The sequence below is a fragment of the Drosophila subobscura genome, chromosome A, assembly GCF_008121235.1.
Source record: "Drosophila subobscura isolate 14011-0131.10 chromosome A, UCBerk_Dsub_1.0, whole genome shotgun sequence".
In the NCBI taxonomy this organism is placed as follows: domain Eukaryota; kingdom Metazoa; phylum Arthropoda; class Insecta; order Diptera; family Drosophilidae; genus Drosophila; species Drosophila subobscura.
This window is the reverse complement of record NC_048530.1, coordinates 12,835,404-12,853,540: the sequence shown is the minus strand read 5'-3', so window position 1 is coordinate 12,853,540 and position 18,137 is coordinate 12,835,404. Positions and strand designations below refer to the sequence as shown.

Sequence of the window (18,137 nt, the reverse complement as noted above, 5' to 3'; positions counted from 1 at the left end):
AATATATTTAGCCCATTCAAAAAGATCACACAACAGGCATAGATATCGAAATAAAAACAAAAATATTACTGACCCAGAGACTCTTAAATCGTAGGGAGCGGCGTCCGTCTCGATGGGTTCCCATTCTTTTTTGGCCATTCAAACGTCATAATCAAACTCGTAAGTTCTTCTTCAGGTCTGCTGTTTTTGTGGGGTTCTGTTCTTTTTGCATAATTCGTTGATGGTTGCTTTTGTTGTTATTTTTAGCATTGTTATTTTAATTAATGCCGCGATTCCGATTAGGTGTGAGGCACGTTTCTGCCGACGCGTCGTTTCTCTTCATTTAGGTATCGGTTTTCTACCTCTTTGCTTACTCTTTGCAGAGGGCCTTATACTTTTGGGTAGATGATTGGCACGTAGCATATAAATTATATTTGATTCTGAATTGTATTAAATATACCCATAAATATTGTACATTCATTGATACAATTATTAAATAAACACCCATAAACTGGCTACAAATTTAACCAGACTAGAACCCTTGAATCTTCCAGGCTTGATTTTATTCCAAATAAATCAAACAAATTAACAAATACAAATTAAATGTAATGCATACTTTAAAGTTCACACTGAGCCATTTTATGATAATCTATAACTTTTTAGATCTTAGATAAGGAGAAAATAAATATACTTAAAGCTCTCTCTAAAGCTACTCCTTGCAGATACTTTGATACTCTGACATTCTGAGTTTTATCGAGTTTCCACTTGTAATTGTTGGATCTGGAAGAGTATCAAATGCTTCGAACTATCCTTTATGTATCGTTTTTATTTGTGGATATTGTTAACGGCATTTAGTCGGTTTTAGTTCTGTAAAGCTACTTTGATGGAACGCAAATAATTCCCCGACTTGGCCACTTACCGGCAATTGGCAATTGCCTTGAAGCGTTAATTTTTCCCACACTGGGCATTGGCCATTGGTCACTGAGCACTGGGCACTGGGCACTGGGCTTTGAGCCACTGATTATACCACTTACACGGAGGAGGGGCAGATACCCATGAGATACGCGATGAGCGATGAGCCGCCAAAGCCTCCGCCGCCGAGTAGCCACAGCCAAACCGGTTGCCCGGTGGTGCTCCAGTGTTTGTGGTGCACTGGCTGCAATGCCCGGAAGCTCGATCGGTGTCTTGTAGGGGAAACCAGGGATGAGTAAAGCAACCCATTGGGGGGACAGAACCAGTTATGGGGCTCTGACCCAACCCTAAGCGATGGGAAAAGGCAGCGACGCTACCGCACCGCTTAAGCTTCGGCTTGGGGCTTCTCCATCAATTCATTCATAAACCAAAACTCCCGCTCGACCTTAGCTCAGTTGATTGTTGACCGTCGAGATGCCGAGATTGTCGAGCAAGTGCAGTGCTGCCGCCGCCCTGTGGGGCGCACCTGCAGTGCTCCTGATTATCGTGGCATCGTGTCTCAGTGGATTAGAGGCAGCCACAAGCACAGGCGGAGGATACTGTGCCCCAACGCTTTGCCAGCTATACAACGGCAGTCATGTGGTGCAAGTGCCACATACGGCGTGTGGGAATAATGGCAGCTTTGGTGTGGGTTGCGGAGCCGAGCCAAAGCTGCTGGCCATGAATGACCGGAGACGCCAGCTGCTGCTGGACATGCATAACTTGGCCCGCTCGAAGATAGCCAGCGGAGAGCTGTCAGGCTACAACAGTGCCACACATATGCCGCTGCTGCGTTGGGACGCAGAGCTGGAACAGATGGCCGGACTGCATGCAAAGCGCTGCCAATTCGCCCACGACAAGTGCCGCAACACGCCGCGTTTCAAGTTCAGTGGGCAGAACATCGGATACTTTTGGATTGGACGCGAGTTCAAGTCACACTCGAGGCGCATGAAGTCCTTTGTGCTCAACTGGTTCAGGGAGTATCTGGATGCGAATCAGACCTTCATCGACAGCTATCGTCCGCATCCCCAGGGGTAAGTGGCTGGTCTCTAAGTGGGTCACTAAGTCGCAAATAAGTCACGTCTATCCACACATACAGCAAGAAAATCGGACACTTTACGCTGCTCGTCTCGGATCGCGTGCATCGCGTGGGCTGTGCCGCTGTGCGGTTTCTCGAGCCCCAGGCCAGCAGATACCAGTTCATGCTCACCTGCAACTATGACTACAACAACATCTACAATGAGCCCATCTATCAGTCGGGCCCGGCGGCCACCAAGTGCGTCCAGCACCAAGTAAGCGACAAGTTTCCGGCCCTTTGCGACTGGCGGGATGCCGCCTACGACTATGACAGCGATGAGAGCGCCGAGGATGGCAACACGCTCGACAACAACATACCCCTCTAAGCCATCTAGGAATGGATAGTGATTTTTCTTAGCCCTCCCCACCCTGTATAGCATTCTCCTTTATTATTTTTTTTTTATTAGCACTTAAGTCCAGCACCCTCAAACACCACCACCCATCCAGCGAAGAAGATCAACTGCCAATTGGTATTTTTAGAATAATTGTCCACACCTGTTGATCGTTTATTAAAACACAAATATATGTACATTGATTAGAGCCTTGGATAATCTATCTATTTATTCCCTTAGTTACTTAATTACTATCCCAGCCATCGGTCTGCCTAGGCAAACGCCGCTGTCGTCGTCGTCGGCGCCACTTATCGGTCAACATCGAAGACGTTGAACGGTGGAAGCGATGCTGTGGTTTGCCCAGTGGTGGTTGTGGATGGTCTCTCCGTCGTCTTCCTGGTTGTTCGATCTGTCGTCACATCCGTTGTTGGCTTCGTTGTTGCAGCTGTGGGCTTAGAAGTTGTCGTATCTGATGGTTTCAAAGTCGTTGGCTTGGTAGTTGTAGGCTTAGAAGTTGTCGTGTCTGATGGTTTCAAAGTCGTTGGCTTGGTTGTTGCAGCAGTAGGCTTAGAAGTTGTCGTGTCTGATGGTTTCAGAGTCGTTGGCTTCGTTGTTGCATCTGTAGGCTTAGAAGTTGTCGTGTCTGATGGTTTCAAAGACGTTGGCTTGGTTGTTGCAGCAGTAGGCTTAGCAGTTGTCGTGTCTGATGGTTTCAAAGTCGTTGGCTTCGTTGTTGCATCTGTGGGCTTAGAAGTTGTCATGTCTGATGGTTTCAAAGTCGTTGGCTTGGTTGTTGCAGCAGTAGGCTTAGAAGTTGTCGTGTCTGATGGTTTCAGAGTCGTTGGCTTGGTAGTTGTAGGCTTAGAAGTTGTCGTGTCTGATGGTTTCAGAGTCGTTGGCTTCGTTGTTGCATCTGTGGGCTTAGAAGTTGTCGTGTCTGATGGTTTCAGAGTCGTTGGCTTCGTTGTTGCATCTGTGGGCTTAGAAGTTGTCGTGTCTGATGGTTTCAGAGTCGTTGGCTTCGTTGTTGCATCTGTGGGCTTAGAAGTAGTCGTATCTGATGGTTTCAGAGTCGTTGGCTTGTTGTAGTTGTAGGCTTAGAAGTTGTCGTGTCTGATGGTTTCAGAGTCGTTGGCTTCGTTGTTGCATCTGTGGGCTTAGAAGTTGTCGTGTCTGATGGTTTCAGAGTCGTTGGCTTGGTTGTTGTAGGCTTAGAAGTTGTCGTGTCTGAGGGTTTCAGAGTCGTTGGCTTCGTTGTTGCATCTGTGGGCTTAGCAGTTGTAGTGTCTGATGGTTTCAGAGTCGTTGGCTTGGTTGTTGCAGCAGTAGGCTTAGAAGTTGTCGTGTCTGATGGTTTTAGAGTCGTTGGCTTCGTTGTTGCATCTGTGGGCTTAGAAGTTGTCGTGTCTGATGGTTTCAAAGTCGTTGGCTTGGTTGTTGCAGCAGTAGGCTTAGCAGTTGTCGTGTCTGATGGTTTCAGAGTCGTTGGCTTCGTTGTTGCATCTGTGGGCTTAGAAGTTGTCGTGTCTGATGGTTTCAGAGTCGTTGGCTTCGTTGTTGCATCATCTGTGGGCTTAGCAGTTGTCGTGTCTGATGGTTTCAGAGTCGTTGGCTTGGTTGTTGTAGGCTTAGAAGTTGTCGTGTCTGATGGTTTCAGAGTCGTTGCCTTCGTTGTTGCATCTGTGGGCTTAGCAGTTGTCGTGTCTGATGGTTTCAGAGTCGTTGGCTTGGTTGTTGTAGGCTTAGAAGTTGTCGTGTCTGATGGTTTCAGAGTCGTTGGCTTCGTTGTTGCATCTGTGGGCTTAGAAGTTGTCGTGTCTGATGGTTTCAGAGTCGTTGGCTTAGTTGTTGCATCTGTGGGCTTAGAAGTTGTCGTGTCTGATGGTTTCAGAGTCGTTGGCTTCGTTGTTGCATCTGTGGGCTTAGAAGTTGTCGTATCTGATGGTTTCAGAGTCGTTGGCTTGGTAGTTGTAGGCTTAGAAGTTGTCGTGTCTGATGGTTTCAGAGTCGTTGGCTTGGTTGTTGCAGCAGTAGGCTTAGAAGTTGTCGTGTCTGATGGTTTCAGAGTCGTTGGCTTCGTTGTTGCATCTGTGGGCTTAGAAGTTGTCGTGTCTGATGGTTTCAGAGTCGTTGGCTTCGTTGTTGCATCTGTGGGCTTAGAAGTTGTCGTGTCTGATGGTTTCAAAGTCGTTGGCTTTGGTTGTTGCAGCAGTAGGCTTAGCAGTTGTCGTGTCTGATGGTTTCAGAGTCGTTGGCTTCGTTGTTGCATCTGTGGGCTTAGAAGTTGTCGTGTCTGATGGTTTCAGAGTCGTTGGCTTTGTTGTTGCAGCAGTAGGCTTAGAAGTTGTCGTGTCTGATGGTTTCAGAGTCGTTGGCTTCGTTGTTGCATCTGTGGGCGTAGAAGTTGTCGTGTCTGATGGTTTCAGAGTCGTTGGCTTCGTTGTTGCATCTGTGGGCTTAGAAGTTAGTCGTGTCTGATGGTTTCAGAGTCGTTGGCTTCGTTGTTGCATCTGTGGGCTTAGAAGTTGTCGTGTCTGATGGTTTCAAAGTCGTTGGCTTGGTTGTTGCAGCAGTAGGCTTAGCAGTTGTCGTGTCTGATGGTTTCAGAGTCGTTGGCTTCGTTGTTGCATCTGTGGGCTTAGAAGTTGTCGTGTCTGATGGTTTCAGAGTCGTTGGCTTCGTTGTTGCATCTGTGGGCTTAGAAGTTGTCGTGTCTGATGGTTTCAAAGTCGTTGGCTTCGTTGTTGCATCTGTGGGCTTAGAAGTAGTCGTATCTGATGGTTTCAGAGTCGTTGGCTTGGTAGTCGTAGGCTTAGAAGTTGTCGTGTCTGATGGTTTCAGAGTCGTTGGCTTGGTTGTTGCAGCAGTAGGCTTAGAAGTTGTCGTGTCTGTTGGTTTCAGAGTCGTTGGCTTCGTTGTTGCATCTGTGGGCTTAGAAGTTGTCGTGTCTGATGGTTTCAGAGTCGTTGGCTTCGTTGTTGCATCAGTGGGCTTAGAAGTTGTCGTGTCTGATGGTTTCAAAGTCGTTGGCTTGGTTGTTGCAGCAGTAGGCTTAGCAGTTGTCGTGTCTGATGGTTTCAGAGTCGTTGGCTTCGTTGTTGCATCTGTGGGCTTAGAAGTTGTCGTGTCTGATGGTTTCAGAGTCGTTGGCTTCGTTGTTGCATCTGTGGGCTTAGAAGTTGTCGTGTCTGATGGTTTCAGAGTCGTTGGCTTCGTTGTTGCATCTGTGGGCTTAGAAGTTGTCGTGTCTGATGGTTTCAGAGTCGTTGGCTTCGTTGTTGCATCTGTGGGCTTAGAAGTAGTCGTGTCTGATGGTTTCAGAGTCGTTGGCTTCGTTGTTGCATCTGTGGGCTTAGAAGTTGTCGTGTCTGATGGTTTCAGAGTCGTTGGCTTGGTTGTTGTAGTTGTAGGCTTAGAAGTTGTCGTGTCTGATGGTTTCAGAGTCGTTGGCTTCGTTGTTGCATCTGTGGGCTTAGAAGTTGTCGTGTCTGATGGTTTCAGAGTCGTTGGCTTCGTTGTTGCATCTGTGGGCTTAGAAGTTGTCGTGTCTGATGGTTTCAGAGTCGTTGGCTTTCGTTGTTGCATCTGTGGGCTTAGAAGTTGTCGTGTCTGATGGTTTCAGAGTCGTTGGCTTGGTAGTTGTAGGCTTAGAAGTTGTCGTGTCTGATGGTTTCAGAGTCGTTGGCTTCGTTGTTGCATCTGTGGGCGTAGAAGTTGTCGTGTCTGATGGTTTCAGAGTCGTTGGCTTCGTTGTTGCATCTGTGGGCTTAGAAGTAGTCGTGTCTGATGGTTTCAGAGTCGTTGGCTTCGTTGTTGCATCTGTGGGCTTAGAAGTTGTCGTGTCTGATGGTTTCAAAGTCGTTGGCTTGGTTGTTGTTGCAGCAGTAGGCTTAGCAGTTGTCGTGTCTGATGGTTTCAGAGTCGTTGGCTTCGTTGTTGCATCTGTGGGCTTAGAAGTTGTCGTGTCTGATGGTTTCAGAGTCGTTGGCTTCGTTGTTGCATCTGTGGGCTTAGAAGTTGTCGTGTCTGATGGTTTCAAAGTCGTTGGCTTCGTTGTTGCATCTGTGGGCTTAGAAGTAGTCGTATCTGATGGTTTCAGAGTCGTTGGTTTGGTAGTCGTAGGCTTAGAAGTTGTCGTGTCTGATGGTTTCAGAGTCGTTGGCTTGGTTGTTGCAGCAGTAGGCTTAGAAGTTGTCGTGTCTGTTGGTTTCAGAGTCGTTGGCTTCGTTGTTGCATCTGTGGGCTTAGAAGTTGTCGTGTCTGATGGTTTCAGAGTCGTTGGCTTCGTTGTTGCATCAGTGGGCTTAGAAGTTGTCGTGTCTGATGGTTTCAAAGTCGTTGGCTTGGTTGTTGCAGCAGTGGGCTTAGCAGTTGTCGTGTCTGATGGTTTCAGAGTCGTTGGCTTCGTTGTTGCATCTGTGGGCTTAGAAGTTGTCGTGTCTGATGGTTTCAGAGTCGTTGGCTTCGTTGTTGCATCTGTGGGCTTAGAAGTTGTCGTGTCTGATGGTTTCAGAGTCGTTGGCTTCGTTGTTGCATCTGTGGGCTTAGAAGTTGTCGTGTCTGATGGTTTCAGAGTCGTTGGCTTCGTTGTTGCATCTGTGGGCTTAGAAGTAGTCGTGTCTGATGGTTTCAGAGTCGTTGGCTTCGTTGTTGCATCTGTGGGCTTAGAAGTTGTCGTGTCTGATGGTTTCAGAGTCGTTGGTTGGCTGTTGTAGTTGTAGGCTTAGAAGTTGTCGTGTCTGATGGTTTCAGAGTCGTTGGCTTCGTTGTTGCATCTGTGGGCTTAGAAGTTGTCGTGTCTGATGGTTTCAGAGTCGTTGGCTTCGTTGTTGCATCTGTGGGCTTAGAAGTTGTCGTGTCTGATGGTTTCAGAGTCGTTGGCTTCGTTGTTGCATCTGTGGGCTTAGAAGTTGTCGTGTCTGATGGTTTCAGAGTCGTTGGCTTGGTTGTTGCAGGCTTGGGCTTAGAAGTTGTCGTGTCTGATGGTTTCAGAGTCGTTGGCTTGGGTTGTTGCAGCAGTAGGCTTAGAAGTTGTCGTGTCTGTTGGTTTCAGAGTCGTTGGCTTCGTTGTTGCATCTGTGGGCTTAGAAGTTGTCGTGTCTGATGGTTTCAGAGTCGTTGGCTTCGTTGTTGCATCTGTGGGCTTAGAAGTTGTCGTGTCTGTTGGTTTCAAAGTCGTGGGCTTGGTTGTTGCAGCAGTAGGCTTAGAAGTTGTCGTATCTGATGGTTTCAGAGTCGTTGGCTTGGTAGTTGTAGGCTTAGAAGTTGTCGTGTCTGATGGTTTCAGAGTCGTTGGCTTCGTTGTTGCATCTGTGGGCTTAGAAGTTGTCGTGTCTGATGGTTTCAGAGTCGTTGGCTTCGTTGTTGCATCTGTGGGCTTAGAAGTTGTCGTGTCTGATGGTTTCAGAGTCGTTGGCTTCGTTGTTGCATCTGTGGGCTTAGAAGTAGTCGTATCTGATGGTTTCAGAGTCGTTGGCTTGGTAGTTGTAGGCTTAGAAGTTGTCGTGTCTGATGGTTTCAGAGTCGTTGGCTTCGTTGTTGCATCTGTGGGCTTAGAAGTTGTCGTGTCTGATGGTTTCAGAGTCGTTGGCTTGGTTGTTGTAGGCTTAGAAGTTGTCGTGTCTGAGGGTTTCAGAGTCGTTGGCTTCGTTGTTGCATCTGTGGGCTTAGCAGTTGTAGTGTCTGATGGTTTCAGAGTCGTTGGCTTGGTTGTTGCAGCAGTAGGCTTAGAAGTTGTCGTGTCTGATGGTTTTAGAGTCGTTGGCTTGGTTGTTGCAGCAGTAGGCTTAGAAGTTGTCGTGTCTGATGGTTTCAGAGTCGTTGCCTTCGTTGTTGCATCTGTGGGCTTAGAAGTTGTCGTGTCTGATGGTTTCAGAGTCGTTGGCTTGGTTGTTGTAGGCTCAGAAGTTGTCGTGTCTGAGGGTTTCAGAGTCGTTGGCTTCGTTGTTGCATCTGTGGGCTTAGCAGTTGTCGTGTCTGATGGTTTCAGAGTCGTTGGCTTGGTTGTTGTAGGCTTAGAAGTTGTCGTGTCTGATGGTTTCAGAGTCGTTGCCTTCGTTGTTGCATCTGTGGGCTTAGCAGTTGTCGTGTCTGATGGTTTCAGAGTCGTTGGCTTTGTTGTTGCATTGTAGGCTTAGAAGTTGTCGTGTCTGATGGTTTCAGAGTCGTTGGCTTCGTTGTTGTTGCATCTGTGGGCTTAGAAGTTGTCGTGTCTGATGGTTTCAGAGTCGTTGGCTTAGTTGTTGCATCTGTGGGCTTAGAAGTTGTCGTGTCTGATGGTTTCAGAGTCGTTGGCTTCGTTGTTGCATCTGTGGGCTTAGAAGTAGTCGTATCTGATGGTTTCAGAGTCGTTGGCTTGGTAGTTGTAGGCTTAGAAGTTGTCGTGTCTGATGGTTTCAGAGTCGTTGGCTTGGTTGTTGCAGCAGTAGGCTTAGAAGTTGTCGTGTCTGATGGTTTCAGAGTCGTTGGCTTCGTTGTTGCATCTGTGGGCTTAGAAGTTGTCGTGTCTGATGGTTTCAGAGTCGTTGGCTTCGTTGTTGCATCTGTGGGCTTAGAAGTTGTCGTGTCTGATGGTTTCAAAGTCGTTGGCTTGGTTGTTGCAGCAGTAGGCTTTAGCAGTTGTCGTGTCTGATGGTTTCAGAGTCGTTGGCTTCGTTGTTGCATCTGTGGGCTTAGAAGTTGTCGTGTCTGATGGTTTCAGAGTCGTTGGCTTGGTTGTTGCAGCAGTAGGCTTAGAAGTTGTCGTGTCTGATGGTTTCAGAGTCGTTGGCTTCGTTGTTGCATCTGTGGGCGTAGAAGTTGTCGTGTCTGATGGTTTCAGAGTCGTTGGCTTCGTTGTTGCATCTGTGGGCTTAGAAGTAGTCGTGTCTGATGGTTTCAGAGTCGTTGGCTTCGTTGTTGCATCTGTGGGCTTAGAAGTTGTCGTGTCTGATGGTTTCAAAGTCGTTGGCTTGGTTGTTGCAGCAGTAGGCTTAGCAGTTGTCGTGTCTGATGGTTTCAGAGTCGTTGGCTTCGTTGTTGCATCTGTGGGCTTAGAAGTTGTCGTGTCTGATGGTTTCAGAGTCGTTGGCTTCGTTGTTGCATCTGTGGGCTTAGAAGTTGTCGTGTCTGATGGTTTCAGAGTCGTTGGCTTCGTTGTTGCATCTGTGGGCTTAGAAGTAGTCGTATCTGATGGTTTCAGAGTCGTTGGCTTGGTAGTCGTAGGCTTAGAAGTTGTCGTGTCTGATGGTTTCAGAGTCGTTGGCTTGGTTGTTGCAGCAGTAGGCTTAGAAGTTGTCGTGTCTGTTGGTTTCAGAGTCGTTGGCTTCGTTGTTGCATCTGTGGGCTTAGAAGTTGTCGTGTCTGATGGTTTCAGAGTCGTTGGCTTCGTTGTTGCATCAGTGGGCTTAGAAGTTGTCGTGTCTGATGGTTTCAAAGTCGTTGGCTTGGTTGTTGCAGCAGTAGGCTTTAGCAGTTGTCGTGTCTGATGGTTTCAGAGTCGTTGGCTTCGTTGTTGCATCTGTGGGCTTAGAAGTTGTCGTGTCTGATGGTTTCAGAGTCGTTGGCTTCGTTGTTGCATCTGTGGGCTTAGAAGTTGTCGTGTCTGATGGTTTCAGAGTCGTTGGCTTCGTTGTTGTTGCATCTGTGGGCTTAGAAGTTGTCGTGTCTGATGGTTTCAGAGTCGTTGGCTTCGTTGTTGCATCTGTGGGCTTAGAAGTAGTCGTGTCTGATGGTTTCAGAGTCGTTGGCTTCGTTGTTGCATCTGTGGGCTTAGAAGTTGTCGTGTCTGATGGTTTCAGAGTCGTTGGCTTGGTAGTTGTAGGCTTAGAAGTTGTCGTGTCTGATGGTTTCAGAGTCGTTGGCTTCGTTGTTGCATCTGTGGGCTTAGAAGTTGTCGTGTCTGATGGTTTCAGAGTCGTTGGCTTCGTTGTTGCATCTGTGGGCTTAGAAGTTGTCGTGTCTGATGGTTTCAGAGTCGTTGGCTTCGTTGTTGCATCTGTGGGCTTAGAAGTTGTCGTGTCTGATGGTTTCAGAGTCGTTGGCTTGGTAGTTGTAGGCTTAGAAGTTGTCGTGTCTGATGGTTTCAGAGTCGTTGGCTTCGTTGTTGCATCTGTGGGCTTAGAAGTTGTCGTGTCTGATGGTTTCAGAGTCGTTGGCTTCGTTGTTGCATCTGTGGGCTTAGAAGTTGTCGTGTCTGATGGTTTCAGAGTCGTTGGCTTCGTTGTTGCATCTGTGGGCTTAGAAGTTGTCGTGTCTGATGGTTTCAGAGTCGTTGGCTTGGTAGTTGTAGGCTTAGAAGTTGTCGTGTCTGATGGTTTCAGAGTCGTTGGCTTGGTTGTTGCAGCAGTAGGCTTAGAAGTTGTCGTGTCTGTTGGTTTCAGAGTCGTTGGCTTCGTTGTTGCATCTGTGGGCTTAGAAGTTGTCGTGTCTGATGGTTTCAGAGTCGTTGGCTTCGTTGTTGCATCTGTTGGCTTAGAAGTTGTCGTGTCTGTTGGTTTCAGAGTCGTTGGCTTAGTTGTTGCATCTGTGGGCTTAGAAGTTGTCGTGTCTGATGGTTTCAGAGTCGTTGGCTTCGTTGTTGCATCTGTGGGCTTAGAAGTTGTCGTGTCTGATGGTTTCAGAGTCGTTGGCTTCGTTGTTGCATCTGTGGGCTTAGAAGTTGTCGTGTCTGATGGTTTCAGAGTCGTTGGCTTCGTTGTTGCATCTGTGGGCTTAGAAGTTGTCGTGTCTGATGGTTTCAGAGTCGTTGGTTTCGTTGTTGCATCTGTGGGCTTAGAAGTTGTCGTGTCTGATGGTTTCAGAGTCGTTGGCTTCGTTGTTGCATCTGTTGGCTTAGAAGTTGTCGTGTCTGTTGGTTTCAGAGTCGTTGGCTTAGTTGTTGCATCTGTGGGCTTAGAAGTTGTCGTGTCTGATGGTTTCAGAGTCGTTGGCTTCGTTGTTGCATCTGTGGGCTTAGAAGTTGTCGTGTCTGATGGTTTCAGAGTCGTTGGCTTCGTTGTTGCATCTGTGGGCTTAGAAGTTGTCGTGTCTGATGGTTTCAGAGTCGTTGGCTTCGTTGTTGCATCTGTGGGCTTAGAAGTTGTCGTGTCTGATGGTTTCAGAGTCGTTGGCTTCGTTGTTGCATCTGTGGGCTTAGAAGTTGTCGTGTCTGATGGTTTCAGAGTCGTTGGCTTCGTCGTTGCAGCTGTGGGTTTAGAAGTTGTCGTGTCTGTTGGTTTCAGAGTCGTTGGCTTCGTTGTTGCATCTGTGGGCTTAGAAGTTGTCGTGTCTGATGGTTTCAGAGTCGTTGGCTTCGTTGTTGCATCTGTGGGCTTAGAAGTTGTCGTGTCTGTTGGTTTCAGAGTCGTTGGCTTCGTTGTTGCATCTGTGGGCTTAGAAGTTGTCGTGTCTGATGGTTTCAGAGTCGTTGGCTTCGTTGTTGCATCTGTGGGCTTAGAAGTAGTCGTATCTGATGGTTTCAGAGTCGTTGGCTTGGTAGTTGTAGGCTTAGAAGTTGTCGTGTCTGATGGTTTCAGAGTCGTTGGCTTGGTTGTTGCAGCAGTAGGCTTAGAAGTTGTCGTGTCTGATGGTTTCAGAGTCGTTGGCTTCGTTGTTGCATCTGTGGGCTTAGAAGTTGTCGTGTCTGATGGTTTCAGAGTCGTTGGCTTCGTTGTTGCATCTGTGGGCTTAGAAGTTGTCGTGTCTGATGGTTTCAGAGTCGTTGGCTTGGTTGTTGCAGCAGTAGGCTTAGAAGTTGTCGTGTCTGATGGTTTCAGAGTCGTTGGCTTCGTTGTTGCATCTGTGGGCTTAGAAGTTGTCGTGTCTGATGGTTTCAGAGTCGTTGGCTTCGTTGTTGCATCTGTTGGCTTAGAAGTTGTCGTGTCTGTTGGTTTCAGAGTCGTTGGCTTAGTTGTTGCATCTGTGGGCTTAGAAGTTGTCGTGTCTGATGGTTTCAGAGTCGTTGGCTTCGTTGTTGCATCTGTGGGCTTAGAAGTTGTCGTGTCTGATGGTTTCAGAGTCGTTGGTTTGGTTGTTGCAGCAGTAGGCTTAGAAGTTGTCGTGTCTGATGGTTTCAGAGTCGTTGGCTTCGTTGTTGCATCTGTGGGCTTAGAAGTTGTCGTGTCTGATGGTTTCAGAGTCGTTGGCTTCGTTGTTGCATCTGTTGGCTTAGAAGTTGTCGTGTCTGTTGGTTTCAGAGTCGTTGGCTTAGTTGTTGCATCTGTGGGCTTAGAAGTTGTCGTGTCTGATGGTTTCAGAGTCGTTGGCTTCGTTGTTGTTGCATCTGTGGGCTTAGAAGTTGTCGTGTCTGATGGTTTCAGAGTCGTTGGCTTCGTTGTTGCATCTGTGGGCTTAGAAGTTGTCGTGTCTGATGGTTTCAAAGTCGTTGGCTTGGTTGTTGCAGCAGTAGGCTTAGCAGTTGTCGTGTCTGATGGTTTCAGAGTCGTTGGCTTCGTTGTTGCATCTGTGGGCTTAGAAGTTGTCGTGTCTGATGGTTTCAGAGTCGTTGGCTTCGTTGTTGCATCTGTGGGCTTAGAAGTTGTCGTGTCTGATGGTTTCAGAGTCGTTGGCTTGGTTGTTGCATCTGTGGGCTTAGAAGTTGTCGTGTCTGTTGGTTTCAGAGTCGTTGGCTTCGTTGTTGCATTTGTGGGCTTAGAAGTTGTCGTGTCTGATGGTTTCAGAGTCGTTGGCTTGGTTGTTGCATCTGTGGGCTTAGAAGTTGTCGTGTCTGTTGGTTTCAGAGTCGTTGGCTTCGTTGTTGCATCTGTGGGCTTAGAAGTTGTCGTGTCTGATGGTTTCAGAGTCGTTGGCTTCTCTGTTGTTGCATCTGTGGGCTTAGAAGTTGTCGTGTCTGATGGTTTCAGAGTCGTTGGCTTCGTTGTTGCATCTGTGGGCTTAGAAGTTGTCGTGTCTGATGGTTTCAAAGTCGTTGGCTTGGTTGTTGCAGCAGTAGGCTTAGCAGTTGTCGTGTCTGATGGTTTCAGAGTCGTTGGCTTCGTTGTTGCATCTGTGGGCTTAGAAGTTGTCGTGTCTGATGGTTTCAGAGTCGTTGGCTTCGTTGTTGCATCTGTGGGCTTAGAAGTTGTCGTGTCTGTTGGTTTCAGAGTCGTTGGCTTCGTTGTTGCATCTGTGGGCTTAGAAGTTGTCGTGTCTGTTGGTTTCAGAGTCGTTGGCTTCGTTGTTGCATCTGTGGGCTTAGAAGTTGTCGTGTCTGATGGTTTCAGAGTCGTTGGCTTAGTTGTTGCATCTGTGGGCTTAGAAGTTGTCGTGTCTGATGGTTTCAGAGTCGTTGGCTTCGTTGTTGCATCTGTGGGCTTAGAAGTTGTCGTGTCTGTTGGTTTCAGAGTCGTTGGCTTCGTTGTTGCATCTGTGGGCTTAGAAGTTGTCGTGTCTGTTGGTTTCAGAGTCGTTGGCTTCGTTGTTGCATCTGTGGGCTTAGAAGTTGTCGTGTCTGTTGGTTTCAGAGTCGTTGGCTTCGTTGTTGCATCTGTGGGCTTAGAAGTTGTCGTGTCTGATGGTTTGAGGGTCGTTGGCTTAGTTGTTGCATCTGTGGGCTTAGAAGTTGTCGTGTCTGATGGTTTCAGAGTCGTTGGCTTCGTTGTTGCATCTGTGGGCTTAGAAGTTGTCGTGTCTGATGGTTTCAGAGTCGTTGGCTTCGTTGTTGCATCTGTTGGCTTAGAAGTTGTCGTGTCTGTTGGTTTCAGAGTCGTTGGCTTAGTTGTTGCATCTGTGGGCTTAGAAGTTGTCGTGTCTGATGGTTTCAGAGTCGTTGGCTTCGTTGTTGCATCTGTGGGCTTAGAAGTTGTCGTGTCTGATGGTTTCAGAGTCGTTGGCTTCGTTGTTGCATCTGTGGGCTTAGAAGTTGTCGTGTCTGATGGTTTCAGAGTCGTTGGCTTGGTTGTTGCAGCAGTAGGCTTAGAAGTTGTCGTGTCTGATGGTTTCAGAGTCGTTGGCTTCGTTGTTGCATCTGTGGGCTTAGAAGTTGTCGTGTCTGATGGTTTCAGAGTCGTTGGCTTCGTTGTTGCATCTGTTGGCTTAGAAGTTGTCGTGTCTGTTGGTTTCAGAGTCGTTGGCTTCGTTGTTGCATCTGTGGGCTTAGAAGTTGTCGTGTCTGATGGTTTCAGAGTCGTTGGCTTCGTTGTTGCATCTGTGGGCTTAGAAGTTGTCGTGTCTGATGGTTTCAGAGTCGTTGGCTTCGTTGTTGCATCTGTGGGCTTAGAAGTTGTCGTGTCTGTTGGTTTCAGAGTCGTTGGCTTCGTTGTTGCATCTGTGGGCTTAGAAGTTGTCGTGTCTGTTGGTTTCAGAGTCGTTGGCTTCGTTGTTGCATCTGTGGGCTTAGAAGTTGTCGTGTCTGTTGGTTTCAGAGTCGTTGGCTTAGTTGTTGCATCTGTGGGCTTAGAAGTTGTCGTGTCTGATGGTTTCAGAGTCGTTGGCTTCGTTGTTGCATCTGTGGGCTTAGAAGTTGTCGTGTCTGATGGTTTCAGAGTCGTTGGCTTCGTTGTTGCATCTGTGGGCTTAGAAGTTGTCGTGTCTGATGGTTTCAGAGTCGTTGGCTTGGTTGTTGCAGCAGTAGGCTTAGAAGTTGTCGTGTCTGATGGTTTCAGAGTCGTTGGCTTCGTTGTTGCATCTGTGGGCTTAGAAGTTGTCGTGTCTGATGGTTTCAGAGTCGTTGGCTTCGTTGTTGCATCTGTTGGCTTAGAAGTTGTCGTGTCTGTTGGTTTCAGAGTCGTTGGCTTCGTTGTTGCATCTGTGGGCTTAGAAGTTGTCGTGTCTGATGGTTTCAGAGTCGTTGGCTTCGTTGTTGCATCTGTGGGCTTAGAAGTTGTCGTGTCTGATGGTTTCAGAGTCGTTGGCTTCGTTGTTGCATCTGTGGGCTTAGAAGTTGTCGTGTCTGTTGGTTTCAGAGTCGTTGGCTTCGTTGTTGCATCTGTGGGCTTAGAAGTTGTCGTGTCTGTTGGTTTCAGAGTCGTTGGCTTCGTTGTTGCATCTGTGGGCTTAGAAGTTGTCGTGTCTGATGGTTTCAGAGTCGTTGGCTTCGTTGTTGCATCTGTGGGCTTAGAAGTTGTCGTGTCTGATGGTTTCAGAGTCGTTGGCTTCGTTGTTGCATCTGTGGGCTTAGAAGTTGTCGTGTCTGATGGTTTCAGAGTCGTTGGCTTGGTTGTTGCAGCAGTAGGCTTAGAAGTTGTCGTGTCTGATGGTTTCAGAGTCGTTGGCTTCGTTGTTGCATCTGTGGGCTTAGAAGTTGTCGTGTCTGATGGTTTCAGAGTCGTTGGCTTCGTTGTTGCATCTGTTGGCTTAGAAGTTGTCGTGTCTGTTGGTTTCAGAGTCGTTGGCTTCGTTGTTGCATCTGTGGGCTTAGAAGTTGTCGTGTCTGATGGTTTCAGAGTCGTTGGCTTCGTTGTTGCATCTGTGGGCTTAGAAGTTGTCGTGTCTGATGGTTTCAGAGTCGTTGGCTTCGTTGTTGCATCTGTGGGCTTAGAAGTTGTCGTGTCTGATGGTTTCAGAGTCGTTGGCTTCGTTGTTGCATCTGTGGGCTTAGAAGTTGTCGTGTCTGATGGTTTCAGAGTCGTTGGCTTGGTTGTTGCAGCAGTAGGCTTAGAAGTTGTCGTGTCTGTTGGTTTCAGAGTCGTTGGCTTCGTTGTTGCATCTGTGGGCTTAGAAGTTGTCGTGTCTGATGGTTTCAGAGTCGTTGGCTTCGTTGTTGCATCTGTTGGCTTAGAAGTTGTCGTGTCTGTTGGTTTCAGAGTCGTTGGCTTCGTTGTTGCATCTGTGGTCTTAGAAGTTGTCGTGTCTGTTGGTTTCAGAGTCGTTGGCTTCGTTGTTGCATCTGTGGGCTTAGAAGTTGTCGTGTCTGATGGTTTCAGAGTCGTTGGCTTCGTTGTTGCATCTGTGGGCTTAGAAGTTGTCGTGTCTGATGGTTTCAGAGTCGTTGGCTTCGTTGTTGCATCTGTGGGCTTAGAAGTTGTCGTGTCTGATGGTTTCAGAGTCGTTGGCTTCGTTGTTGCATCTGTGGGCTTAGAAGTTGTCGTGTCTGTTGGTTTCAGAGTCGTTGGCTTCGTTGTTGCATCTGTGGGCTTAGAAGTTGTCGTGTCTGATGGTTTCAGAGTCGTTGGCTTCGTTGTTGCATCTGTGGGCTTAGAAGTTGTCGTGTCTGATGGTTTCAGAGTCGTTGGCTTCGTTGTTGCATCTGTGGGCTTAGAAGTTGTCGTGTCTGATGGTTTCAGAGTCGTTGGCTTCGTTGTTGCGTCTGTGGGTTTGGCCGACGTTGGTGTTGTGGGTTTCTGCGTTGTCCGTATTGTGGTTTGGAATGTTGGCCTTAGAGTCGTAGCCTTGCTTGTTGTGGGCCCCGGCCCGCAGTCATGTGGAGTTGTGGTGTGGTGTCCGCAGTCATTGGGCGGGGTGGTGGGAGTGCCACATGGATGTGGTGTTGTCGTGCCGTGCGGACAGGGAGTCTTCGTGGGTGCTGGACTGGTGATCCTGTGCTCGCATGCCGGCGTCGTGGGATGTTGCTGGCAGGGTGGCGGCGGTGGCCTTAGGGTCGTGATGCTGGTCTTGTTGTTGCACGGGTTGCGGAAGTGTAGCACGATCTCGTTGGGCTTCGCACCTGGGACGATGCGAATGTGCGGGCCGAAGAGGGTGAAGGCGGCTGTAGTGGCCGCCAGCAGGCAAATGACGAACAGTTGCATCTTATCAACGTGTTGTTGCCTTTTCTTTTTGCCAGCTTTGTATCCTCTATGTCCTGTGTGTGTGTGTGTGTGTAAGTGGCGATCCGTGCACTCGAGCGACACCCTCGATACTGAGTTTCCCGACCGCTCAGTTTCCATATTTAAAGGGGATCTACCGCCCCCTGGGTCTGTGCTAAAACTTACATTCCAACGACGTCACGAAAGTGTTACCTCGATCCCCCTGGCTCGGATGCGTTTGCCCAGGCCCGAGCACGCTCCGGATTCCATAAGCCTGTCAGCCGCCCCTTCCCCTTCCCCTTGCCCGTTCTCATTCCCCACTGGCTTGCATAAGCCAGCGGTCAGGGCCCCAAGGGCTCACGTTCAAAGCAGACAGCGACGTTCCAGCCATTCATGACCCATTGAACCCACACCCACCCATTGATGAGAAGTCGTCTTCTTTTTTTTTAAAACGTTTTGCAATTTCAACGATTTGTTTTATTACGCTTCTTTTGTGGTGGTAGTGGTGGTCGCATTTTGCATTTAGCATTTTGCATTTTGCATTTTGCTTACGGCAACATTTTTTGTCGGTAAGAGAGTAATAATAATAATAATAATAATAATAATAATAGCTTTAATATTCATTTGTGCTGAGTTGTTCATGTTCTTGTTATTTCGCTATTCACAAAATACTCTTATGTATTGGTATCCTAATAGATAATAGGCATCTCGTTCTATATGTATGTATGTTGGTGTGTTGTGTGTGTCTGTATGTCTATACAGTGCACGCTCGACAGAGTGAACAAAGGCTGTTCTCTTCTCCGAACCGATCGAAGAGAGTGAATTATTTATGCATGTAATTTTTCCCTACAACAATTTTCCCTATTTTTTATCAAAATACTTGATACTATTTTGTTTCGATTTTCGATGGTGGCTTCTAATGTACAATAAGTAATAACGATGTGTGGTCTATCGCCCAAGATGAATTTACTTATAAGGCGACGACCATCCACCCTTTTCCACTCATTCTCTCAGCAGAGAACAGATGCGGTGAATACGTCACCCCATAATTGAATTCACCTTAGATTTCCCGTTCTCTCTCGCTCTACTTTAAGATATTTTCTTGCATGGATTTATTGCAATGGAAAAGAGTTTGTTATCCGTTTCGTTTTTGGTTTCT

At 47.8% G+C, this 18,137-nt stretch overlaps 2 protein-coding genes across 2 annotated transcripts; one reads left to right on the top strand and one right to left on the bottom strand.

Moving 5' to 3' along the window:
* Nucleotides 1–1,335: 1,335 nt before the first annotated feature.
* LOC117902707 (antigen 5 like allergen Cul n 1) lies at nt 1,336–2,547 on the top strand. Its single transcript, XM_034814266.1, has 2 exons — nt 1,336–1,964; nt 2,030–2,547. The coding sequence occupies exons 1-2, from the start codon at nt 1,366–1,368 to the stop codon at nt 2,331–2,333; spliced, it is 903 nt and encodes a 300-aa protein (XP_034670157.1). The 5' UTR covers nt 1,336–1,365; the 3' UTR covers nt 2,334–2,547.
* Nucleotides 2,548–2,609: 62 nt separating this feature from the next.
* On the bottom strand, nt 2,610–17,071 carry LOC117902702 (mucin-2). Its single transcript, XM_034814252.1, has 8 exons — nt 9,785–17,071; nt 8,950–9,702; nt 8,494–8,807; nt 7,362–8,245; nt 5,911–7,016; nt 4,856–5,570; nt 3,426–4,508; nt 2,610–3,324 (listed from the first exon to the last, which is right to left on the bottom strand). Exons 1-8 carry the CDS (start codon nt 16,979–16,981, stop codon nt 2,648–2,650), a joined length of 12,729 nt encoding a protein of 4,242 aa, XP_034670143.1. The 5' UTR covers nt 16,982–17,071; the 3' UTR covers nt 2,610–2,647.
* Between the last annotated feature and the right edge of the window lie 1,066 nt (nt 17,072–18,137).

Bases quoted from the DNA above. Each gene is read 5' to 3' on its own strand.
- LOC117902707 (XM_034814266.1), top strand. From the start codon at position 1,366: ATGCCGAGATTGTCGAGCAAGTGCAGTGCTGCCGCCGCCCTGTGGGGC. The intron at 1,965-2,029 runs GTAAGTGGCTGG...CCACACATACAG, and splicing joins TATCGTCCGCATCCCCAGGG to CAAGAAAATCGGACACTTTA.
- LOC117902702 (XM_034814252.1), bottom strand. From the start codon at position 16,981: ATGCAACTGTTCGTCATTTGCCTGCTGGCGGCCACTACAGCCGCCTTC. The intron at 9,703-9,784 runs GCCTACTGCTGC...GCAACAACGAAG, and splicing joins CAGACACGACAACTGCTAAA to CCAACGACTCTGAAACCATC. The intron at 4,509-4,855 runs CCACAGATGCAA...AACCATCAGACA, and splicing joins AGACACGACAACTTCTAAGC to CGACAACTTCTAAGCCCACA.